The sequence below is a fragment of the Piliocolobus tephrosceles genome, chromosome 1 (genome assembly GCF_002776525.5).
Source record: "Piliocolobus tephrosceles isolate RC106 chromosome 1, ASM277652v3, whole genome shotgun sequence".
Classification (NCBI taxonomy): Eukaryota; Metazoa; Chordata; class Mammalia; order Primates; family Cercopithecidae; genus Piliocolobus; species Piliocolobus tephrosceles.
In genome coordinates, this window is record NC_045434.1 from 106,519,852 (window position 1) to 106,540,506 (window position 20,655).

Genomic DNA, 20,655 nt, shown 5'->3' on the forward strand with positions numbered 1-20,655 from the left:
TTATGATTATGCCATAGTACTCCAGCCTGGGCCACAGAGCAAGACCCTGTCCAAAAAAAAAAAAAAAAAAACAAGGAATGGAGGGAGGGAGGGAGGGAGGAAGGAAGGAAGGAAGATAATATGTCTTCAGAAAATTAAGTTGTGTTCAGTGAGACCCAGTCTCTTAAAAAAAAATTGGACTTTGCCGGGTGCTGTGGCTCATGCCTGTAATCCTAGCACTTTGGGAGGCCAAGGCGGGAGGATCACCTGAGGTCAGGAGTTCAAGACCAGCCTGGCCAAAATGGTGAAACCCCATCTCTACTAAAAATAAAAAATTAGCTGGGTGTGGTGGCACGTGCCTGTAGTCCCAGCTACTCGGGAGGCTGAAGCGGGAGAATTGCTTGAACCCGGGAGGTAGAGGTTGTAGTGAGCGGAGATGGCGCCACTGTACTTCAGCCTGGGTGACAGAGTGATACTCTGTCTCAGAAAAAAAAGTGGGGGGGGGACTTATTTGATTATTGAGTCTGAGTTTCTTTCTTCGGCATATTTAGGTTTTCATTTTGTAAATTATTAATGCAGTTCTTTTACCCATGTTTCTAATGAGGAGTTGATATTTTCCTAATAATTTTTGTATATTAAGGATATAATCCTTTGCCTATCACGCTGTATACAGCCTCTCAGAACTAAAGAGAAGAATTTGGAACTGAGAAATGACATATCAAAAGTCTTTGTCGCTTACCTGTTTGACTAAATTGAGGATTCAACAAAAGGAAAATAAGGCCAGGCGCAGTGGCTCATGTCTATAATCCTAGCACTTTGGGAGGCCGAGGCAGAAGGATTATTTGAACCCAGGTGTTTGAGACCAGCCCTGGCAAGATCGTGAGACCTTATCTCTATACAAAATTAAAAGATTAGCAGGGCATGGTGGCACACATATGTAGTTCCAGCTACTTGGGAGGCTGAGGTGGGAGGATCACTTGAGCCTCAGGTGGTCAAGGCTACAGTGAGCTCTGTTTGCACCACTGCACTCCAGCCTGGGCAACAGAGTGAGACTGTCTTAAAAAATAAAAATAAAATTTAAATGAAAATAAGCCTGATTAATACCTAGAGTGGATGAATAAGAAAACAAAAGGAACCAACATCAACAGCTTATCCCATACCTATTCTCTCACCCCAGTACAAGGCAAGATATTCTTAAGGCCTGGGCATTCATTCCTTAGGAGGAATGTGACTTGCAATGAATGTAATATTATGCCTCCTTTTAGATCACAAAATGACTACTGTTGGACTCTAGTTTTCAATTGTTTGTTCCGTGGAGAATGCCATAAGTGGTTGTTTGGATCCTAAACTAACTATTGGCTCTTTTTTCAGTGAAACATTCTCCTTTGTCTTGACTGGTGAAGATGGAAGCCGGTGGTTTGGTTACTGTAAGAAGCTCTTGGTAAGTATCAGATTTGTGTTACTTACCAAGACAGGGTTAGTCAAGGAACAATTGAGTCAGAGTAGGAACTTCAGAAGCACTATCTCTAGATGAGTTTGAGGGATGCTCAATGACCTGTGTATTAAGGAAGCTGTATTAGCATTAAACAGCAAGAGCAAGGTGGGGGTTAACCACGGCATGTTCTAGAAGAGAAGGGGTATGGATTTATTTTATTTGTTTATAATAGAGAAAGTAACTGATGACATAGTGGCTGAATCTCATCTGGATATATTTGGAATAGAGTACAATGAGCTACTCGAAGGAGCTCTGAGTTACTCATCAACCATATTAGGACTTTTTTCTTGCTTAGATGGCTTCACTAAACCTAGAATAAATCATGCTATCATTTTTAGCACTTTTCACATCTTCTAGTGTTCACTGAAGATGTGAGCCTTGGTTACTGCTCCGTACTAAAGAGTAGTAAAAGATAATTAATAGTCCAAATCAATATTAATAAAAACTTACGCTGCTTGATTTTTTTGTTGTTGTTGTTTTTATCTTTTAGCCAGAAGGCAAAGGAAAGCGACTCCCTGAGGTATACTGCATGGTTAGTCGCCTAGGCTGCTTCAATCTTTTTTCAAAGGTGAGTGGAGAATGAGCTGTATGAAAAATGGTGTCCTTTTTGAGCTCGCAATGTTAAGTGGCATAGACTTTAACATACTACTTCAGAAAGGTTCCCTATTAGTAAACTAGGAACCACATGCCTGAAGGCTTAAACTCACATCTCTAATCCATTTGCTGTTGCTATATCATCTTCATTTTGGTTTGCTAGAACTTTCAGCTTAAGGGAGAACATAGTCCAAAGCTTATCTTGTCTTGTGTCTTTCTTAGACCAAATTGTAGGATATCGTCACTGTCACCTTCCTTGCCCCTCCCTTAGTGAGCCAAAAAGGGGCTTCTCCTTTAAAAATATGTTGATTTATGTTAGTAACTTTTCTTCAGGGTATAATGATACCTCCCAAGAGATATGATGCTTATTTAACTTTTATTGATTGCAGAAGCTTATCTGTCTTAAATTACATTTAGGTTATTTTAAAGTTTGTACACCAGGTTGGGCAGTTCCTGTAATAGCATTCTTTTATGTTTTTTAACTTAGTCCATAACAAAGTAACGCTTTGCATGTATAGATTCTGGATGAAGTAGAGAAGAGAAGAGAAATGTCTCCAGCCCTTGTTTACCCATTCATGCGAAGTGTCATAGAAGCGCCTTTCCCAGCTCCTGGACGCACCATCACAGTTAAGAGTTACCTCCCTGGGGCTGGAGATGAGGTAAGTTAGCTCATTTTGAAAAAATCTGGTAGCCATTAAAAAGCAGGACTTATACTGGTAGGCAGTTTCCAGAGCACAAGGGGATAGATTTCCCTTTTCCATAAACTGTAAAGGATATATTTTATTTCCATAAAGCAATGGAGAAATATCCAGCTGATCTGTAACATAGTTCTTCCTAGACCCAGGACCCAGAGATTTTCTACCATACATAGACTGAGTCCCTTTGTAATGACAATTTCAATGTGATAAATGAAGACTGTATGTACTGTTGTCAGAAGGAATAAAGGATCTTGATTTACAGAACAAAAATAAGCTGTTGGATCCTGGCATTAGTATAGGAAGCTTCACAGACCCTGTGTAGCAGACCCTTCTTGAATTTAACTTACGTAAGAATAACAGGATCCATAGTGTTGGCACTAGGGATTGTTTTCCAACATTAGCTCACCTGATTCAACTTCTTGCATTTCAGTCCATTGAACTCTGCCGACCACTAGATTCCCGATTGGAACATGTTGATTTTGAATGTCTCTTTAAGTGCCTGAGTGTATGTCATCTTATCCGCGTCTGTGCCTCACTCCTTTTGGAGCGTAGGGTAATCTTTGTTGCCAACAGCCTAAGGTAAGAAATAAGTGAAATATGTTACTTCACACTGGTGTTTTATTTGTTCCAAATTTTAAAATTGGAGCTTTTTAAAATTATTATAGTTTAAGTTCTATGGTAAATGTGCACAACAGGCAGGTTTGTTACATATGTATGCATGTTGGTGTGCTGCACCCATTAATTCATCATTTACATTAGGTATTTCTCCTAATGCTATCCCTCCCTCCCTCTCCCCACCCCACAACAGGCCCCAGTGTGTGATGTTCCCCACCCTGTGCCCAAGTATTCTCATTATTCAATTCCCACCTATGAGTGAGAACAAAAATTTGGGCATATTTTTAAAATGTAGGATCAGTCTCTCAATTATCTAGTGGTATATAGTGGCATGGATAATTTCAAATGATAAATCATCAAAAAGCCACTTGCATTAGGCTATACAAATGACTTTTTTGGGTTATAATAAATTTCCCTTTTAAATGCATTTTGCTTACCCTATTGTCAAAAGTTGGTAATACTTTGCTAAGTCCACTAATTTTTCGCATGAGAAATTGTGGAGATGAGCTGGATTGAGATTGAACATTTTCAGTAAATTAAGTTTAAATTTTAACTAAAATGTTAAAAAATTAATGACTGTTCACATAGTTTTTAATCTATGATCACTAACCAGCATCAATTTTTAATTCTTTAACATAATAACTGAAATGTCCTCCTTATGTTGCTCTATATATGACACCATTTGTTTTCTCCTCTGGCTAGCACCCTGTCAAAATGTGGCCATGCCGTGGTAGCTACACTGTATCCGTTCACCTGGCAGCATACCTATATCCCAGTCCTGCCAGCATCTATGATTGACATTGTCTGCTCACCTACTCCATTCCTTATTGGAATCCTGTCTTGCTGCTTACCACAGCTCCAGGACCTACCCATTGAAGAGGTGAGATGGAAGAATGGAACCTAATATTGGAGCACTGAGAAGTAAAAATAAGTGATCTTAAGAGTGGTGGAATAGTTACTAATTAATATAGTTATTATTACTACTTTATGCTACTTATAATATTTCTATTATATTATAATATTGCTGTTTATAATATTTCTAGTATTAAGATGGGAAAATTTGATAGTACACATAAATTCAAACCTGTATCTTATTTACAGTAGTAACCTTGGGCTCATTCTTGTGTTATTCTGAAGGGTACAGTACTCTGGATTAACTTTAAAAATTATTTCACGGCCTGGCATGGTGGCTCATGCCTGTAATCCCAGCACTTTGGGAGGCTGAGGCAGGTGGATCACTTGAAGTCAAAGAGTTTGAAACCAGCCTGGCCAACATGGTAAAACCCTATCCCTACTAAAAAGACAAAGATTAGCCAGGTGTGGTGGCACATGCCTGTAATCCCAGCAACTTGAGAGGTTGAGGCAGAATTGCCCGAACCCAGGAGGTGGAAGTTGCAGTGCGCTGAGATCATGCCACTGTGCTCCAGCCTGGGCGACAGAGGGAGACACTGTCTCAAAACAAAAACCCAAAAAACTTTATTTCAAATACAACACAATATAGATACGTGGTTAAAGCAAAATGTACAGATACATAACCAGCATTAGAATGGAATGGAAATATTACCACAATGGAATCAGTGCCAACCCCCTAGAAGTCCCCCTCATGCCTCTTTCTAATCGCTGTTTCCATCCCCATCCCCATCCCCCACCAAAGGTAATCATTATCTTGACTTTTATGGTATTCATTGACTTGTTTTTCTTTATAGTTTTACCCCTAGGCATTCCTCCCTAAGCAATGTAATTCAGCTTTGTCTGGTTTTAAACGTGATATAAATAGATTCATATGGTATATATATTTTTGCCTGGTTTCCTCTGCTCAATATTATATCTGTAAGATTGATCTATGTTGATAAGGTCAACAATAGTTTGATCATTCTAATTGTATATAGGATTCCATTGTGTGAATGTACCACAATTTTCTTATCCATTCTACAGTTGAACATTTGAGTTGTTTCCAGTTTGAGGTTGTTATGAATAATGTTGCTATAAATATACATGACTCCCAGTGCATACACACGTAGTTCAATGGGTATATACTTGGAAATTGAATTGCTGAGTCATAGGGTAAACATATCTCCAACTTTAATAAATAAAGTTAAATTGTTTTCCAAAGTAGTTGTGCCAATTTAAATTCCCTTCAACAGCGTATGAGAATTCCTGTTGCTCCACGTCTTCACCATCACTGTCATCAGTTGTATAATTTAGCCTATCTGGTGGGTGCGTAGTGTTATTCACATTGTGGTTTAATTTGCACAAATTTAATTTAATTTGATTCCTGTTCTTGAGCATCCTTCTATTTATTGGTCTCTTGAATATCATCTTTTATAAAAATCTTTGTCTCTTTCCACTACATTGTTTACTCTCTTGTTTTGTTTTTGGTTTTGTTTTTGTTTTGTTTTGTTTTTGAGATGGAATCTCACTCTGTTGCCCAGGCTGGAGTGCAGTGGCGTGATCTCAGCTTGCTGCAACTTCCGCCTCCCAGGTTCAAGCAATTATCGTGTCTCAGCCTCCCAAGTAGCTGGAAATATAGGTGCATGCCACCGTGCCCAGCTAAGTTTTTATATTTTTAGTAGAAACGGGGTTTCACCTTGTTGGCCAGGCTGGTCTCAAACTCCTGTCCTCAAGTGATCTGCCCTCTTCGGCCTCCCAAAGTGCTGGGATTACAGGTGTGAGCTACCACACCCAACCCCTACTCTCTTATTGTTTAAGATGTTTTCTTTTTCTTTACTTTTCTTTTCTTTTTGAGATGAAGTCTCGCTCTGGTCTCCCAGGCTGGAGTGCAATGGCGCAATCTCGGCTCACTGCAACCTCTGCCTCCTGGATTCAAGCGATTCTCCTGCCTCAGCCTCCTGAGTAGCCACCACGTCTGGCTAATTTTTGTATTTTTAGTAGAGACAGGGTTTCAGCATGTTGGCCAGGCTGCTCTTGAACTCCTGACCTCAGGTGATCCGCCCACCTTGGCCTCCCAAAGTGCTGGGATTACAGGCGTGAACCACTGCGCCTGGCGTTAACATGTCTTTTTATATTCTGGATACTGGCCTCTTTGTCTGTGGCTTCCCTTTTCATTTTCAAAAATGATGTTTTTTAATGCACAGAAATTCTTAATTTTAATGTGGTTAAAATTATCAGTCTTTTTCTTTATACATGGTGTTTTTAGTGAGCTGCTTAAGTTACTTTATATTAACCTCATGAAAATATCCTTCTATATTATCTCTTGGGCCTTTCATTATTTTGCCTTTAACTTTTGATTATGAATCCTCCTGGAACTTGATTTTTTGTGTGTATAATGTGAAGTAGGGGTTGTTTCATTTGTTTTTATATGGTACCATCTGTGCCGATACCACTTACTGAAAAGACTGTTCCCTGTTACTCTGCTGCCTTGTCCTTCTTAAAAAAAAAAAAAAAAAAAAAAAAACTTTTTATTTTGGAAACTTTAAACATATGTAAAAGTAAACAGAAGAGTAAAATGATCCTTGTGTACCAGTCACCCCATTTCAGTGCTTATCAAGTAATGGCCAGTCTTTACCCTTACCCATTCCTCTTTCCCATAATATTTTGAAGGGTATCCTGACACAATTTCATCTCTAAATATTACAGTGTGAATCTCTATAACATAAGGGCATATTTAAACATAACCTCAATACCATTATCACACCTAAAATATCCAACAATTCCTTGATATCAGCAAAATCCAGTGTTTAAATCTCCAGTTGTCTCATAAACTTTTAATAATTTGTTTAAATCAGGTTCAAAACGAAGTCCACACATTGTACTTATTTATTCATTTATTTATTTATTTAGAGACAGGGTCTCACTCTGTCACCCAGGCTGGAATGCATTGGCGCAATCACAATCAATGCAGCCTTGACCTCCCAGACTCAAGTGATCCTCTCAGATCAGCCTCCTGAGTAGCTGGGACTACAGGTGTGTACCACACGCCCAGCTAATTTTTAAATTTTGTGTATAGACAGGGTCTCACTGTGTTGCCAGGGCTGGTCTCCAACTCCTGGGCTGAAGAGATCCTCCTGCCTCAACTTTCCAAAGTTCTGGGATTACAAGTGTGAGCCATCGTGCCTGGCCCCACACATCGTATTTAGTTGATATGTTTTTAGTCTCTTTTAATCTATAGGTATGCACGTCATCATTCTTTCATTTGCAATTTATTTTTTGTTGTGTCGATTGGCTAACTTTTAAATGGGCTAAAACTTTGAGTAAATTTTGTTTAAAACTATTCTCATTGCCTATATTTGTCTGTGAATGTCTCTGGTTGAACTTGCCTGGCTCCTTTATTTCATAGGTGCTGATAGTTGATCTCTGTGCAGACAAGTTCTTACAGGAGGTGAGTGCCAAAGGAGGTAATTACTAATGTTTTAGGATAAATGTCTACTGTAGATAATTGGACAGACAATATGTGAAAGTACTTAGAGAATATGACTCAAGCAAAACTTTTAGTTCCTATACATACTTGAGTTGACACCATGGCCAATCAAGCAAGATCGACCTGAAAAATTTGGCTTCAGTTTATAGCTGCCTATCCCAAAGGAAGGAGGAAACATAAATGTGTCATTCTCAAAGGAGGTAAAACCACCCTTCAACTCCAGGTGGGTCGACACATAAGCCTCTAATTTAATTACATTTTAAAAGCATTTATTAAGCACTGATTATTTCTAGATATTCTGTTAGAATGTAAAAATGAGTAAGACACAGTTTGAACCCTCAGGTCTTACAGTCTAATGCGGAGAAACAGACATACATAAAGTTTTAGAAATTGTATAATAGAAATTTGTACAAGGTACAGTAGGAGCAAAAATGAAGTGACCATTTATTCTTAATATTGAAGTAGAAAGGAAGAGTTCATAAAGCCTTCTTAGATCAGCCCTCCGGATATAACCTGTAGTCGGAGTGTGAGCTCTGAAACACAGGGTGAAAAGAAGAGTGTTTCCCAGGACATTTTCAGAATCGATTAGCTCATCATGTTTGAAATACAATTTATTTGTGGATGATCTTCATAATATAATAGAAGACTTGTAGATGAGAGAGATCTGGTGGAAAAGTGCCAGAAAATTTTATAAAGTATATTATTAATTTTTTTAATATAGTTAAAATATATACACCATAAACATGAAAGATTCTTCATGTAGGGAAGGAGACTTCAGACTGACTCTTTAGCCAAGATACATAAAGTCATTTGTGGAATTTTGGAGAAATAACTAGGGCAGGCCGGGCGCGGTGGCTCAAGCCTGTAATCCCAGCACTTTGGGAGGCCGAGACGGGCGGATCACGAGGTCAGGAGATCGAGACCATCCTGGCTAACACGGTGAAACCCCGTCTCTACTAAAAACTACAAAAAACTAGCCGGGTGAGGTGGCGGCGCCTGTAGTCCCAGCTACCCGGGAGGCTGAAGCAGGAGAATGGTGTGAACCCGGGAGGCGGAGCTTGCAGTGAGCTGAGATCCGGCCACAGCACTCCAGCCTGGTGACAGAGTGAGACTCCATCTCAAAAAAAAAAAAAAAAAAAGAAATAACTAGGGCATATTTGAGACTTAATCCCTCAAATCTCATACAAAGAAAAATCTCCATTTTTTTTTCTTAAGGTATCTGATGAGGATGAAATTCTACCACCAAAACTTCAAGCTGCCCTGATGCAGATTTTGGAAGAACGAAATGCAATCTTGACTCAGGAGCAGAATTTTTCACAAGGTATCAAGTGAGCCAAGGACTTAAGGGTTAAGGTAGTAAATATTTACCGAATGCCCAGCACTAGGTTAAAGGATATACCAAAGTAGCATTAGATTGCCTGCGCCTTGAAAATCTTATAGTCAGCTTCCTTGCTTATCCTCAATATGCCAAGTCCTCTTCTATTTCAGGACCTTTGCACTTGCTTAGTTACATTTGTAGAATGCTATTCCCGCAGATATCCACATGACTCCTGCCCTTTCTTCCTGTAGGTCCATGCTCATGTCACCTTCTCCCTGAGGCCTTTCCTGACTGTCCTATTTTAAATTGTACCCATTCCCCTAGTGCTCCTTATCCTCTTCCCCTTGCTTTAATTTTCTTCAAGGCTCTTAGCACTATTTCATATGCTACAGCATAAGTTCTGTGAGAACAGTGGCTTTATTTTGTTCTCTATCTCCAGTACTTTAAACAGTATTCAGTAAGTAGGTACTCAATAAATACTTGTTAAATAAATGGGCAAATAATATTTATTGGGTGCTTACACTCTATCAGGCATTATGCTAAGCACTTAACATACATTTTGTTTTATCTTTATGAAGCAGGTATCATTATTTAATCCTCATTTTACAGATGAGAAAACTAAGGCTATGTACTAACAGGGAATATTAGGGAAGGAGCAGGGCTTTTTTGTTTTTTTGGGGTTTTTTCTTTTTTTGTTTTTCTTTCTTGCTGTGTCACCCAGGCTGGAGTGCAGTGATGCAATTATAGCTCACCGCAGCCTCAACCTCCTGGGCTCAAGCAATTCTCCTGCCTCAACTGGGACTACAGGCATGTACCACCACACCTAGCTAATCTTTTTATTTTTTGTAGAGATAGGGTCTCACCATGTTGCCTAGGTTGATTTTAAACTCCTGGTCTCAAGCAATCCTCCTGCCTTAGCCTCACAAAGCACTGGGATTACACTGCCTTAGCCTCACAAAGCTGTGAGCCACCACACCTGGCCTAGAAGGAGCAGATTTAGAGGAGTAATAAAAAGTTTAGTTTTGGATGTTACAGTTTGAGATACCTATTAGAAGTTTAATACTTAAGCAGACATCCAACTGGAAATGTTTTAGAAGAAAGATTTGGGCTAAAAGCAAACATTTAGAAATTGCTGTTTTAAAACTGTGGGACCAGATGAGATGATCCTATGGAGTGAGTATTGTTAGAAAATAACAAAGGTTTAAGGATTGAGCCCTCTGTTGCTTGTAAATGGCGTCGTTAGATTTCCAACACTTGGAGGTTGGAAGGAGAACTATCCAGCAAGGGAGACTAAGAGGAGCAGCCAGTAAAGGAGAAAAACCAGGAAAGTATGTGTGTAAACTGCCAGGAGTGTGGGCAGGTACAGTGGCTCACACCTGTAATCCCAGCACTTTGGGAGGCCAAGGCAGGAGGATTGCTTCAACCTAGGAATTCCAGACTAGCCTAGGCAACATAATGAGACCTCATCTCTACAAAAAGTGAAAAGAAAAATAAAAAACAAACAGGAGTGTGACATTGCAGAAGTTAAGCAAATAGAATACTTCATGAAAAGAAGAGTAATCAGTTATGCCTACAGCTACAAAGAGACCAAGTATGGCAAGGACTAAGATTTGACCAGTGGATTTGACAATATGAAGACCTTGATAATAGCAGATTCAGTGGAATGAGGGGAAGAAAGTGAGATGGGAGAGGGTTCAAGAGAGAATTAGAATTCCATTCAGCCGATTGATGGTAAAATTTATTATTTATTATTGTTATTTTTATTTTTGAGACAGGGTCTCGCTTTGTCACCCAGGTTGGAGTGCAGTGGTGTAATCTTGGTTCACTGCAGCTTTGACCTCCTGAGCACAAGCAATCCTCCCACCTCAGCCCACCATGTAGCTGGGCCAACAGGCGTGCACCATCACACCTGGCTAGTTTTTTGTATTTTTTGTAGGGACAGGGTTTCACGATGTTGCCCAGGCTGATCTTGAACTCCTGAGCTCAAGCAATTCACCCACCTCGGCCTCCCAAAGCCGTGGGATTACATGGGTGAGCTATTGCGCCCAACCATAAAATTTAATTGGATGTACAAAGGGCCAGGAATAGCCAAGGCACTCAAAAAGGAACAAGACTGGAAGGCTTGCACTACTAGACATCAAAATTTATTATAAAGATAGTAATTAAGATAGTTTGGTTTTGGTGCAGAAATAGAGCAACAGAAAGAATACAGAGTGCGTATGCATAAGGAAACTTGATTTGTGTCAGTGCCCGCGTTGTGTATCAGTGGAAAAAGGATGGATCATTTAATGATCCTTGGGCTGGGCGTGGTGGCTCACACCTGTAATCCCAGCACTTTGGGAGGCGGAGGTGGGCAGATCACTTGAGGTGAGCAGTTTTTGAGACCAGCCTGGCCAACATGGTGAAACCCCGTCTCTACTAAAAATACAAAAATTAGCCAGGTGTGGTGGTGCACACCTTTAATCTCAGCTACTCAGTATGCTGAGGCAGGAGAATCATTTGAACCCGGGAGGTGGATGTTGCAGTGAGCCAAGATTGTGCCACTGCACTTCTGCCTGGGTGAGAGAGTAAGACCCTGTCTAAAATAATAATAATAAAGAAATAATAATAAAAAATAGAACAATTGGTCTTCTATATGAAAAGAAATGAATATGGATGTACACCTCATACTATACAGAAAATTAATTCCAGTGAATTTAAAGACTTAAATGTTAAAAGCAAAGCTTTTGAAAATATTTTTGAAAGCATAGAAGAAAATATTTTATGTCAATAACACAGTGGTGGGATTCTTAAAAACATGGGACAAAGAGCAGAGAACATAAAGGAAAAGATAGGTTAATTTGACTGTGTTAAATCTTTAAATTTTCTTTTCATCAAGAGACACCATGGAAAAGAGATTTTAAAAACTAGTTACAGACTAGGTGAAGACATCTTCAACATATGTAGCTACCAAATGAATAGTGTCTAGAATTTATTTTTTAAAAAAACACCTGCAAATCAGTAAGAAAAAGATAAACAATCCAACAGAAAAATGAGGAAAAGATAGGAACGAACATTCAAAGAAGAAGAAACATGATAAGCACATAAGTAATTGAAGAGACATGCAGCCTCACTACATCATTTACATTCAGGGAAGTGTAAATGTAAGCCACAGTGCAATACCATTTTTTATACCCACGATATTCACAAAAACTAAAAAATCTGTCCAGGCACTGTGGTTCATACCTGTAATCCTAGCACTTTGGGAGGTCAAGGTGGGAGAATCATATGAGCCCGGGAGTTCAAGACCAGCCTGTGTAACATAGCAAGACCCTGTTTCTACAAAAAAAAAATTAAAACATTAGCCAGGAGTGTTGATGTGTGCCTGTAGTCCCAGCTACTCAGGAGGCTAGGGTGGAAGGATCACTTGAGCCCGGGAATTTGAGGCTGCATTGAGCTATGATGGTGCCACTGCACTTTAGCCTGGGCAATAGAGCAAGACCCTGTCTCAAAAAAAAAAAAAATTTAAGTCTAACAATATCAAGTGTTGGTAAGAGTGTGTCAAGTAGTTCAACCACTTTGAAGTTGGCATTATCTAGTAAAATTAAAGGTGTACATATCCTGCAACCCAACAATGTAGTTTGTAGATACATACCCTAGTGAATCTCTTGTACATGATCACTGGGAAACAAGTTCAGTAATTTTCATAGTGCTAGTATAGGTGATAGCAAAAACTAAAAACAATGTGAATATCCATTTTCAGGAGAATAAAGCTTTAAGAATGAATTTTTTTTGAGATAAGGTTTTATTTTGTCAACCAGGCTGGAGTGCAAGTGGTGTGATCATGGCCCACTGCAGCCTTGACCCCCTATGCTCAAGCAGTCCTCTGTCCTCAGCCTCCTGAGTAGCTGGGACCACAGGCCTGTGCCACCACGCTCAGCTAATTCTTAAATTTTTTGTAGAGATGGAGTCTATGTTGCCCAGCCTGGTCCTAAGCTCCTGGGCTCAGGTGAGCTGCCTGCCTCAGTCTCCTAAGTGTTGGGATTACAGGCATGAGCCATTTTAGCTGCACCCAGTTAAAAATGAATCTTAAAAACATATATTGAATAAAACAGTAAGTTGAAGAAGACTACAACATTTTGTATACCGTTCAAAGACATACAAAACCTAATAATATGCTATTGGGGTTTTATATGGGTATAGTGAAACTATAATGCAGAGCAAGGGAATAATAAATACAAAATTCCATGGTCACTCTATTGGAAAGTAGGAGAAGAATGCCATTAGAGAGAGTCACACAGGAAACTTCAAAGATATTAGTGATGTTCTGTTTGTAAGCTTTGTTTGTGGTAGAGAATTTATTCATTTCATTGCTGATCTTATAAAATATACATATCAAAGAATGTGTAAAGTATATACATTAAAAAGGAAAGAATAAAGAAATTATAGAAAAACATAATTTTTAAAAGAAAGAAAATAAGACAACAGTGAGGCAAAAGTGTTGAAGATAAATGCAGTGTTGGGGCTGGGTGTGCTGGCTCATACCTGTGATCTCAAGCACTTTGGGAGGTCAAGGCAGGATAAGTTCAATACCAGCCTGAGCAACATAGCAAGACCCCATCTCTACAAAAAAAAATTAATTAAAAAAAAAAAAAGATAAATGCAGTGATAGACACGGATTCTCAGCTGCAGAAGGAAAGAGATGAGAAGGAAGGGAGTTGGACAAAACCCTAGATTACAGTCAAAGTGTAATTCAGAAAGAGACCTTGGAAATCACCTGGTCAGCCCTGCTAGCTGCCCAGATGTGGACAGGCCAACTTAGAAAAGTGAGCCACCCACTATTACGCAACTGCGTTATGGTAGAACTCTGAGTAAACTTAGGTCCCTAATTCCCATCCTGAGTGGATCCCTGGGAAAAGAGCAACAGACAGTGTGAAGGGTCAAGGGGGAAAGACTGGATATGGAAGAAAAAGAAGGAGTGTAAGTTGAATCTGAAGTTTGAGCCTGGGACCTGGAAGGCAATATAATGTAGTATATTATAGGGATTAAAAATCACCTGACTTGTGAGTCCAGCATCTTCACTTACTAGATGGGATGACCCTGGAGAATTTATTTAATCATTTGGCATCTCAGTTTCCTCTGTAAAAGAAAAAAATAATGATAGATCATTATGTTTGTAAAAGCATTTAATACAGTGCGACACATCTTAAGCACTCAAATCACTATTTTTGTGGAATAATTATAGTGTAGTATGAAATGGCAATGTCACCGAGGCATGGTGGCTCACATCTGTAATCCCAGCATTTTGGAATGCTGAGGTGGGAGAATTGCTTGAGCCCAGGAGTTTGAGACCAGCGCGTGGGCAACATAGCAAGACCCTGTCTGTATTTTAGAAAAAAAAAATCTTTATTTAAAAAAATGGGACTATTGAGAGGGAAACTGATTTGGTGGGGAAATATAATGGATTTGGCTTTAGATATGTATTGTTTGTTTAATTGATTCATAGTCCAAGTTCCAAAAAGAACCTGATATAGTGACCTTTAGACAGATGGAACTTATGTGCTAATGGGACAGCCAAATGATAACCACCCATAGGTAGCCTGAAAATGTAGGTGGTGAGATAACAGGGCTGGAAAACTAAGGTTTGGAATTACAGTATTATCATAGCCAGCTCTATCTCTGTGCCAATTAGCCCTTTAAGGAAGGGAGTGTTGAAGAAGAGTGTCTGAGCACCATGCTCAGGAAGAGAAAAAAAGGACAAGAGAAAAATAACTGCTTTGTCATCAAGTCAGGAAGGGAACCAGGAAATCAGAAGAGCATAGAGTTGTGGGGGACAAAAGAAATGAGGAGGTAGTCAGCACAAATGCAACATGAAGCTTAAAGGAGATAAAAATAGAAGAGCAGATTAAATTTGGCTGGCTCTCACCAGTGGCCTTTGAAAGAGCAGTTACAATGAAATCAACAGATGTGCAAGCCAGTTTGCAAGATGTAGAAGGAGTATGTATGGAAAGAAAATGAAGGTAAGGGTAGAATCAATTAGCCTTTTCTAGGTCATGGAGAAATAAAGTGAAGAATGAACACTCCTAGATTTATTCTCAGTCCTTTGATCTATAACTTCTTAGGCATGACTTCCATAACCAGAGCCAGTGTTTACAGATCCAGATAACTGAGGAGATTTTTTTCTTTTTTCTTTTCATATTGCAGCAGATGTGACACTCAACTCTCTGGTGTCCGAAGCATTTGTCAGGTTTTTTGTGGAGTTGGTAGGACATTATTCTTTGAACATGACTGTCACGGAGCGTGGGGAACGTGTTTTCCAAAGGGAACCATTCCGTAAGTCCCACACCTCCCGAAGTGTACGCCACTTCCTGGATCTCTTCATGGAGACTCAGATGTTTGCAGGATTCATCCAGGACCGAGAGCTCCGGAAAAGTGGAGTTAAAGGTTGGTTTCATTATTAAGTTCTCCCTCTCTATTTAGTGAATACCTTGAAAGATTTTACTATATTATGAATAAAAAGTATTGTAAAGCAACAAGGACTCAAAGTCCAAGTTGTTTATTATGAGAATTGTTTATTTTGTAATATTGTTTTAGCCCTGGAAATAATACACTGGTAATGAGCACAGAGTTTTATGTAATTCCCAGTCTGGAGTGTTAGACAGTTTCACCAACATGAGTTTTTCCTTGTAGGTTTGTTTGAGGTCCGGGCCATCCAGTATTTGGAAACAATTCCTGAGTCAGAGCCCAGTGGGATGAATAGAATTTTGCGGAGTCTTGGTAAGTTGCTGTGTTTTCTTGTTAGATAAATGTTGCTGAAGACCAGGCGCATTGGCTCATGCCTGTAATTCTAGCACTTTGCGAGGTCAAGTAAGGAGGTTTGCTTGAGGCCAGGAGTTTGAGACCAGCATGGGCAACATAGTGAGACCCCATCTCTACACAAAATTTTAAAATTAGCTGGACATGGCTTGGCATGGTGGCTCATGCCTGTAATCCCAGCACTTTGGGAGGCTGAGGCAGGTTGATCACCTGAGGTTAGGAGTTCAAGACTAGCTAGCCTGTCCAACATGGTGAAACCCTGTCTCTACTAAAAATATAAAAATTAGCCTGTCTTAGTGGCAGGCACCTGTAATGCCAGCCACTTGGGAGGCTGAGGCAGGAGAATTGCTTGGACCCAGGAGACAGAGGTTATAGTGAGCAGAGATCACACCATTGCACTCCAGCCTGGGCGATAAGAGCAAAACTCTCAAAAAAAAAAAAAAAATGAGGCATGCTGGCACATGCCTGTGGTTCTAGCTACGTAGGAGGTTGAGGCCTGAGGGGAACTGGAACTGCTGGAGCCCGGGAGTTTGAAGCCTCAGTAAGATGATCTTGCCACAGACAACAGAGTGATATTCTTGTCTCTGAAATAAATAAATAAAAATTTAAAAAATAATAAATAAATAAAAAATAAATAAAAATAAAAAATGTGGCTGAAAAAGCTTTGCGGTAAATGGGCCTCATCACAAAAGCTTTATAATCAGATCAGTAATATAGCCTTAAATAGGCTGACCATAAACCATGATGCTAGTTTCAAAGTGTTTTGGAGAAAAAGAAGCATTTTTCTCAAAATTTGGGATCCCTCATCAGAGTGGTCTGTGGGGCCATTTCCCAGAGGTGAACCTCTCTGATAGAAGTTTATTTATTTCATGATATGTTTGTATATGGTGATTATTAATCTTTTCTAGGACACATTCCTTGGAGAATCTTACAAAAACTGTGGTCCTTTTTCCCAGAAAAATGTATTTACAGCATATAAATAAATTTTGCGTATAATTTTAGGCTGCCCATGTACCCCATGAAGTCTATGCTTGGTACTCCAGATTAAAAACACCTGGTTTAGAGGGACTTCTGAGGCAAAAGAGGATTTCTTACAAGTCTTTAATTTTCTAGTTCATAAACACATTTATGATTTTTCAATAATAGTTAATTGTCTAGTATGATATAAGAGAACAGGGGTGTGGCTAGCCTAAAATAATGAATAACCTATATTCTATGATATTTATATTTTGTCTTTGAAATATATGCCCCCTAATTAGGCCCTGTCCTTCACTAGTTGACAGACCATGGACATATTAGGCCTTAGGCTGTTATTTCATCTTTATACTATGGAGTTAGATTAGATCAGTGGTTCCCAGCTCTGACTACATTTTATAATCTCCAGAGAACTTTAAAAAATTTTCCCCTGGGCTCCAGGAAATCTCTGGGGAGAAGCCAAGTGATTTTAACCTATAGTCAAGGTTGAAAACCACCGGATTACATGATGTCTGAGCTCTTTTTGACCTCTGCAATTAATTAGACACATGGGGTTTGGGGTTCGTTTTTGTTTTTGTTTTGGTGGTTAAACACATCAACTGAGTTTGAGATGTCAGCTTAACTCTTGGGCTGTTCTGAATGACTGACTGGTTAACCCCTTGCCTCAAATAATGTACAATAAATAAAAATGAATCGAGAGTTCACCGTCTTTTTCTTTCCCTTTAGGAAGTAAAATGAAATTTCTGCAGAAGAAATGAAACTTCTGATTGTCTCCATCCTGAATATACAACAGAAAGTGCCAAAGAAAGTATTTTTCCAAGGGTCAGGATCCCATGAAGTATTCTACAAAATTCTTGAAATTTTAAAAGGTTAAAGAGCGAGTCAGGCTGTCGGAGGCGGCTTCTCCTGTTGCTGCTGTAGTAATCACTGGAGAATTGTTGGGAATGGTCTGGAACCAATGCCATCTTTACTCTGTCCCCCCCCCCCCCTTTTTTTTTTATGGCAGCCTTTTCTATGTAATTCTTGGGCTCATTCTCTGTTTTGTGCTTCATCTATGAAAGTAGTTGTCTTTCACAAGGAAAAGCCTTGTTGTTACATTTTAAAAAATAGCTCAAAGATGAGAATAATGAGAGAAATGCTGAGTTTCACATAGTAGAGAGACACGATGGAAATGGAGAACACTGGCCTTATATGCATGATTCTCATCACTGAACTATCATGGCAGCTTTAAACCCATGGGCTGTTTGACCTGGGCAAAGGAATAGACTCATCACATATCTCCATTATTTTGCCTTATATTGTATCTAGGGGAATCTCAGAAGGAAGCCCTACTTGTAATATTATAAAGTACTGTTATTAAGTACCTTATAAAATTAGACATCTTGCAACTCCTCCTCCAAATTGTGTAGCATTGAGTAGCTTGCTTGTCCCTCATATGTCAACATTAAACTTTGTGGAGGCTGGATCCAGTGGCTCACACCTGTAATCTCCACCACTTTGGGAGGCTAAGGCAGGAGTTTGAGGGTAGGAGTTTGAGACCAGCCTGGGCAACATAGCAAGATCCTATCTCTACAAAAACATTTTTAAAATAAGTAAATAAATTTAAACTTTGTGGAATTATAACTATTATGAAAATGTCCTCTCAAGGGCATGGGAGCCACCTTTATTTTTTAGTGTCCACCATGTGTCATGCACTGTGGTATATGTATGCATATCATCTCAACCAATCCTTAAATCAACCTTATGAGATAGATATTTACATCTCCATTTTACTAATAAAGAAACTAAGGCTGGGTGCTGTTACTCACGTCTGTAATCTCAGCACTGTGGGAAGCAAAGGCAGGTGGATCATTTGAGGTCAGGGGTTTGAGACCAGCCTGGCCAACATGGTGAAACCCTCTCTCTACTAAAAATAAAATTAAAAAAAAATTAGCTGGGCATGGTGGCAGGTGCCTGTAATCCCGGCTACTTGGGAGGCTGAGTCATGAGAATTGCTTGAGCCCAGGAGGTGGAGGTTGCAGTGAGCGGAGATCGCACCACTGCACTCCAGTCAGGGTGACAGAGTAAGACTCCATCTCAAAAAAAAAAAAAAAAGAAAAAAACACAAATTCAAAGAAGTTAAGTAAGTTGCCCAAAGTTATACAACACAGAACTGAAGCCGGGACTTGTATGGACACAGAGAAAGTTGGTTAGTCCTCCAGATGGAAATTTCATCTCAGTAGGATTATATAGCTATTTATTTTATTAATAAAAATTTTCTATTAAGTGTATCAGAGCCACTTTTCAGCTCTGAGGATAAGGGACTTTATATATAGATGCCTAGATGAGACTCTTTATTCCCCTAGAAATGCTGAAATTTTTGCTCTAATTAGACTCAAAATATGAACATTCCTTGAACATACACCACTTAGTCATCCAGACCTTTAATATCTAAAGTAGTAGTAGTAGTGATTGGAAAGAGAAATTTTTCAGTGATGGTGCAATGTTTTTGTGTGTGTGTGTGTGTGTGTGTGTGTGTGTGTGTGTGTGTTTTGAGACGGAGTTTCGCTCTTTTTGCCCAGGCTGGAGCGCAATGGCACGATCTCGGCTCACTGAAACCTCTGCCTCCTAGGTTCAAGCAATTCTCCTGCCTCAGCCTCCCGTGTAGCTGGAATTATAGGTGCCCACCACTACACCTGGCTAATTTTGTATTTTTTGTAGAGACGGGGTTTCACCATGTTGGCCAGGCTAGTCTCGAACTCCTGACCTCAGGTGATCCACCCACCTTGGGCTTCCAAAGTGCTGGGATTACAGGCGTGAGTCACTGCACCGGGCCTGTTTTTTTTTTTTTTTTTTTTTTCAAACTCATGGGCAAATTCAAGTTCAGATGGTGCACTTTTCATTTATTAATGTTATAGCAAATGTCAGTTTGTTTTCTTCAGTTTCTGCTGATGGTTTCAACTGGCACAGAAAGTATTTATTCAACCTTACAAAACTGTTAAGTTGTATTGTGATACAGTTTATTGACTTGTACAGTATTTCATTACAACCCATTCAGGTATGCATGAATCTGAAGCAGAACACCATTTAAGACTGATGCTGTATAATATAATTCCTACAGATGTGGGTCCAGGGAATAGAACAGCCTTTTTTTTAATGTAAGCAGGTTACCCTAATGGGGCTTCTACTAGACATCTCTCCATTTGGTCTCTTCTTACACTCCAACCCAGCGGGAACAGTTAATAATTGGATGTTTATAAAATGGGGGTAAAAGGGTTTACTGTGATGGATCCTGGCTATCCCTTTAGGAGGAGACCTTTGCTTCAGGAATGCTGTCTTCATCTTTGCAGCCTGAAGCTGCTTCATTTCCTTAGGTCTGTTGTGTTTTGTTTCTGTAAAGTGTTATGAATTCTGGATATTTTTGTAAAAGAATCAAGATTTGTACAAAATGTTGTTTACAGATCTTTTAATGAATAAATACATAAAAACCCCACAGATCCCTTGGAGAATTCTTAAGATGTAAAGATCTTTTATGTCACTTAAATCTACAGCTAGCACATTTACCTAATGGTACTTACGTAATAAGAATTAGTCTTAGACTGATCAGGCTTCATAATGGAGGTCAACATTTCCAGGCTCTTGGCAGACAAAGCCTGGGTCTAGACTGCACACTGGGCAGGGTATATAGTCTGACAACTTTATTTGGTCTTTACCTGCTTAATCAAAGGGAGGCTGCTTAGTCCAGGAGCCATGCAGAAGACAAAGTGCATGGGCAGCAGCTTGAATGGTTCGGAGACAGTGAGGAGTGCCATTCTATTACCCTTAAGTC

General features: G+C 39.4%; 1 protein-coding gene across 1 annotated transcript in view; it reads left to right on the forward strand.

Annotated features, from left to right (window-relative positions):
• DENND2C (DENN domain containing 2C) overlaps positions 1-17,889 on the forward strand; it is an 82,992-nt gene extending 65,103 nt beyond the window's left edge. Inside the window, exons 10-19 of the mRNA XM_023222757.1 lie at positions 1,351-1,420; positions 1,965-2,042; positions 2,587-2,727; positions 3,197-3,345; positions 4,084-4,261; positions 7,679-7,720; positions 8,975-9,080; positions 15,261-15,500; positions 15,747-15,833; positions 17,574-17,889. Of these exons, the coding sequence (XP_023078525.1) occupies positions 1,351-1,420; positions 1,965-2,042; positions 2,587-2,727; positions 3,197-3,345; positions 4,084-4,261; positions 7,679-7,720; positions 8,975-9,080; positions 15,261-15,500; positions 15,747-15,833; positions 17,574-17,605 (1,123 nt within the window). The 3' untranslated portion in view covers positions 17,606-17,889. The remainder of the gene's footprint in view (positions 1-1,350; positions 1,421-1,964; positions 2,043-2,586; positions 2,728-3,196; positions 3,346-4,083; positions 4,262-7,678; positions 7,721-8,974; positions 9,081-15,260; positions 15,501-15,746; positions 15,834-17,573) is intronic.
• The last annotated feature ends 2,766 nt before the right edge of the window (positions 17,890-20,655 follow it).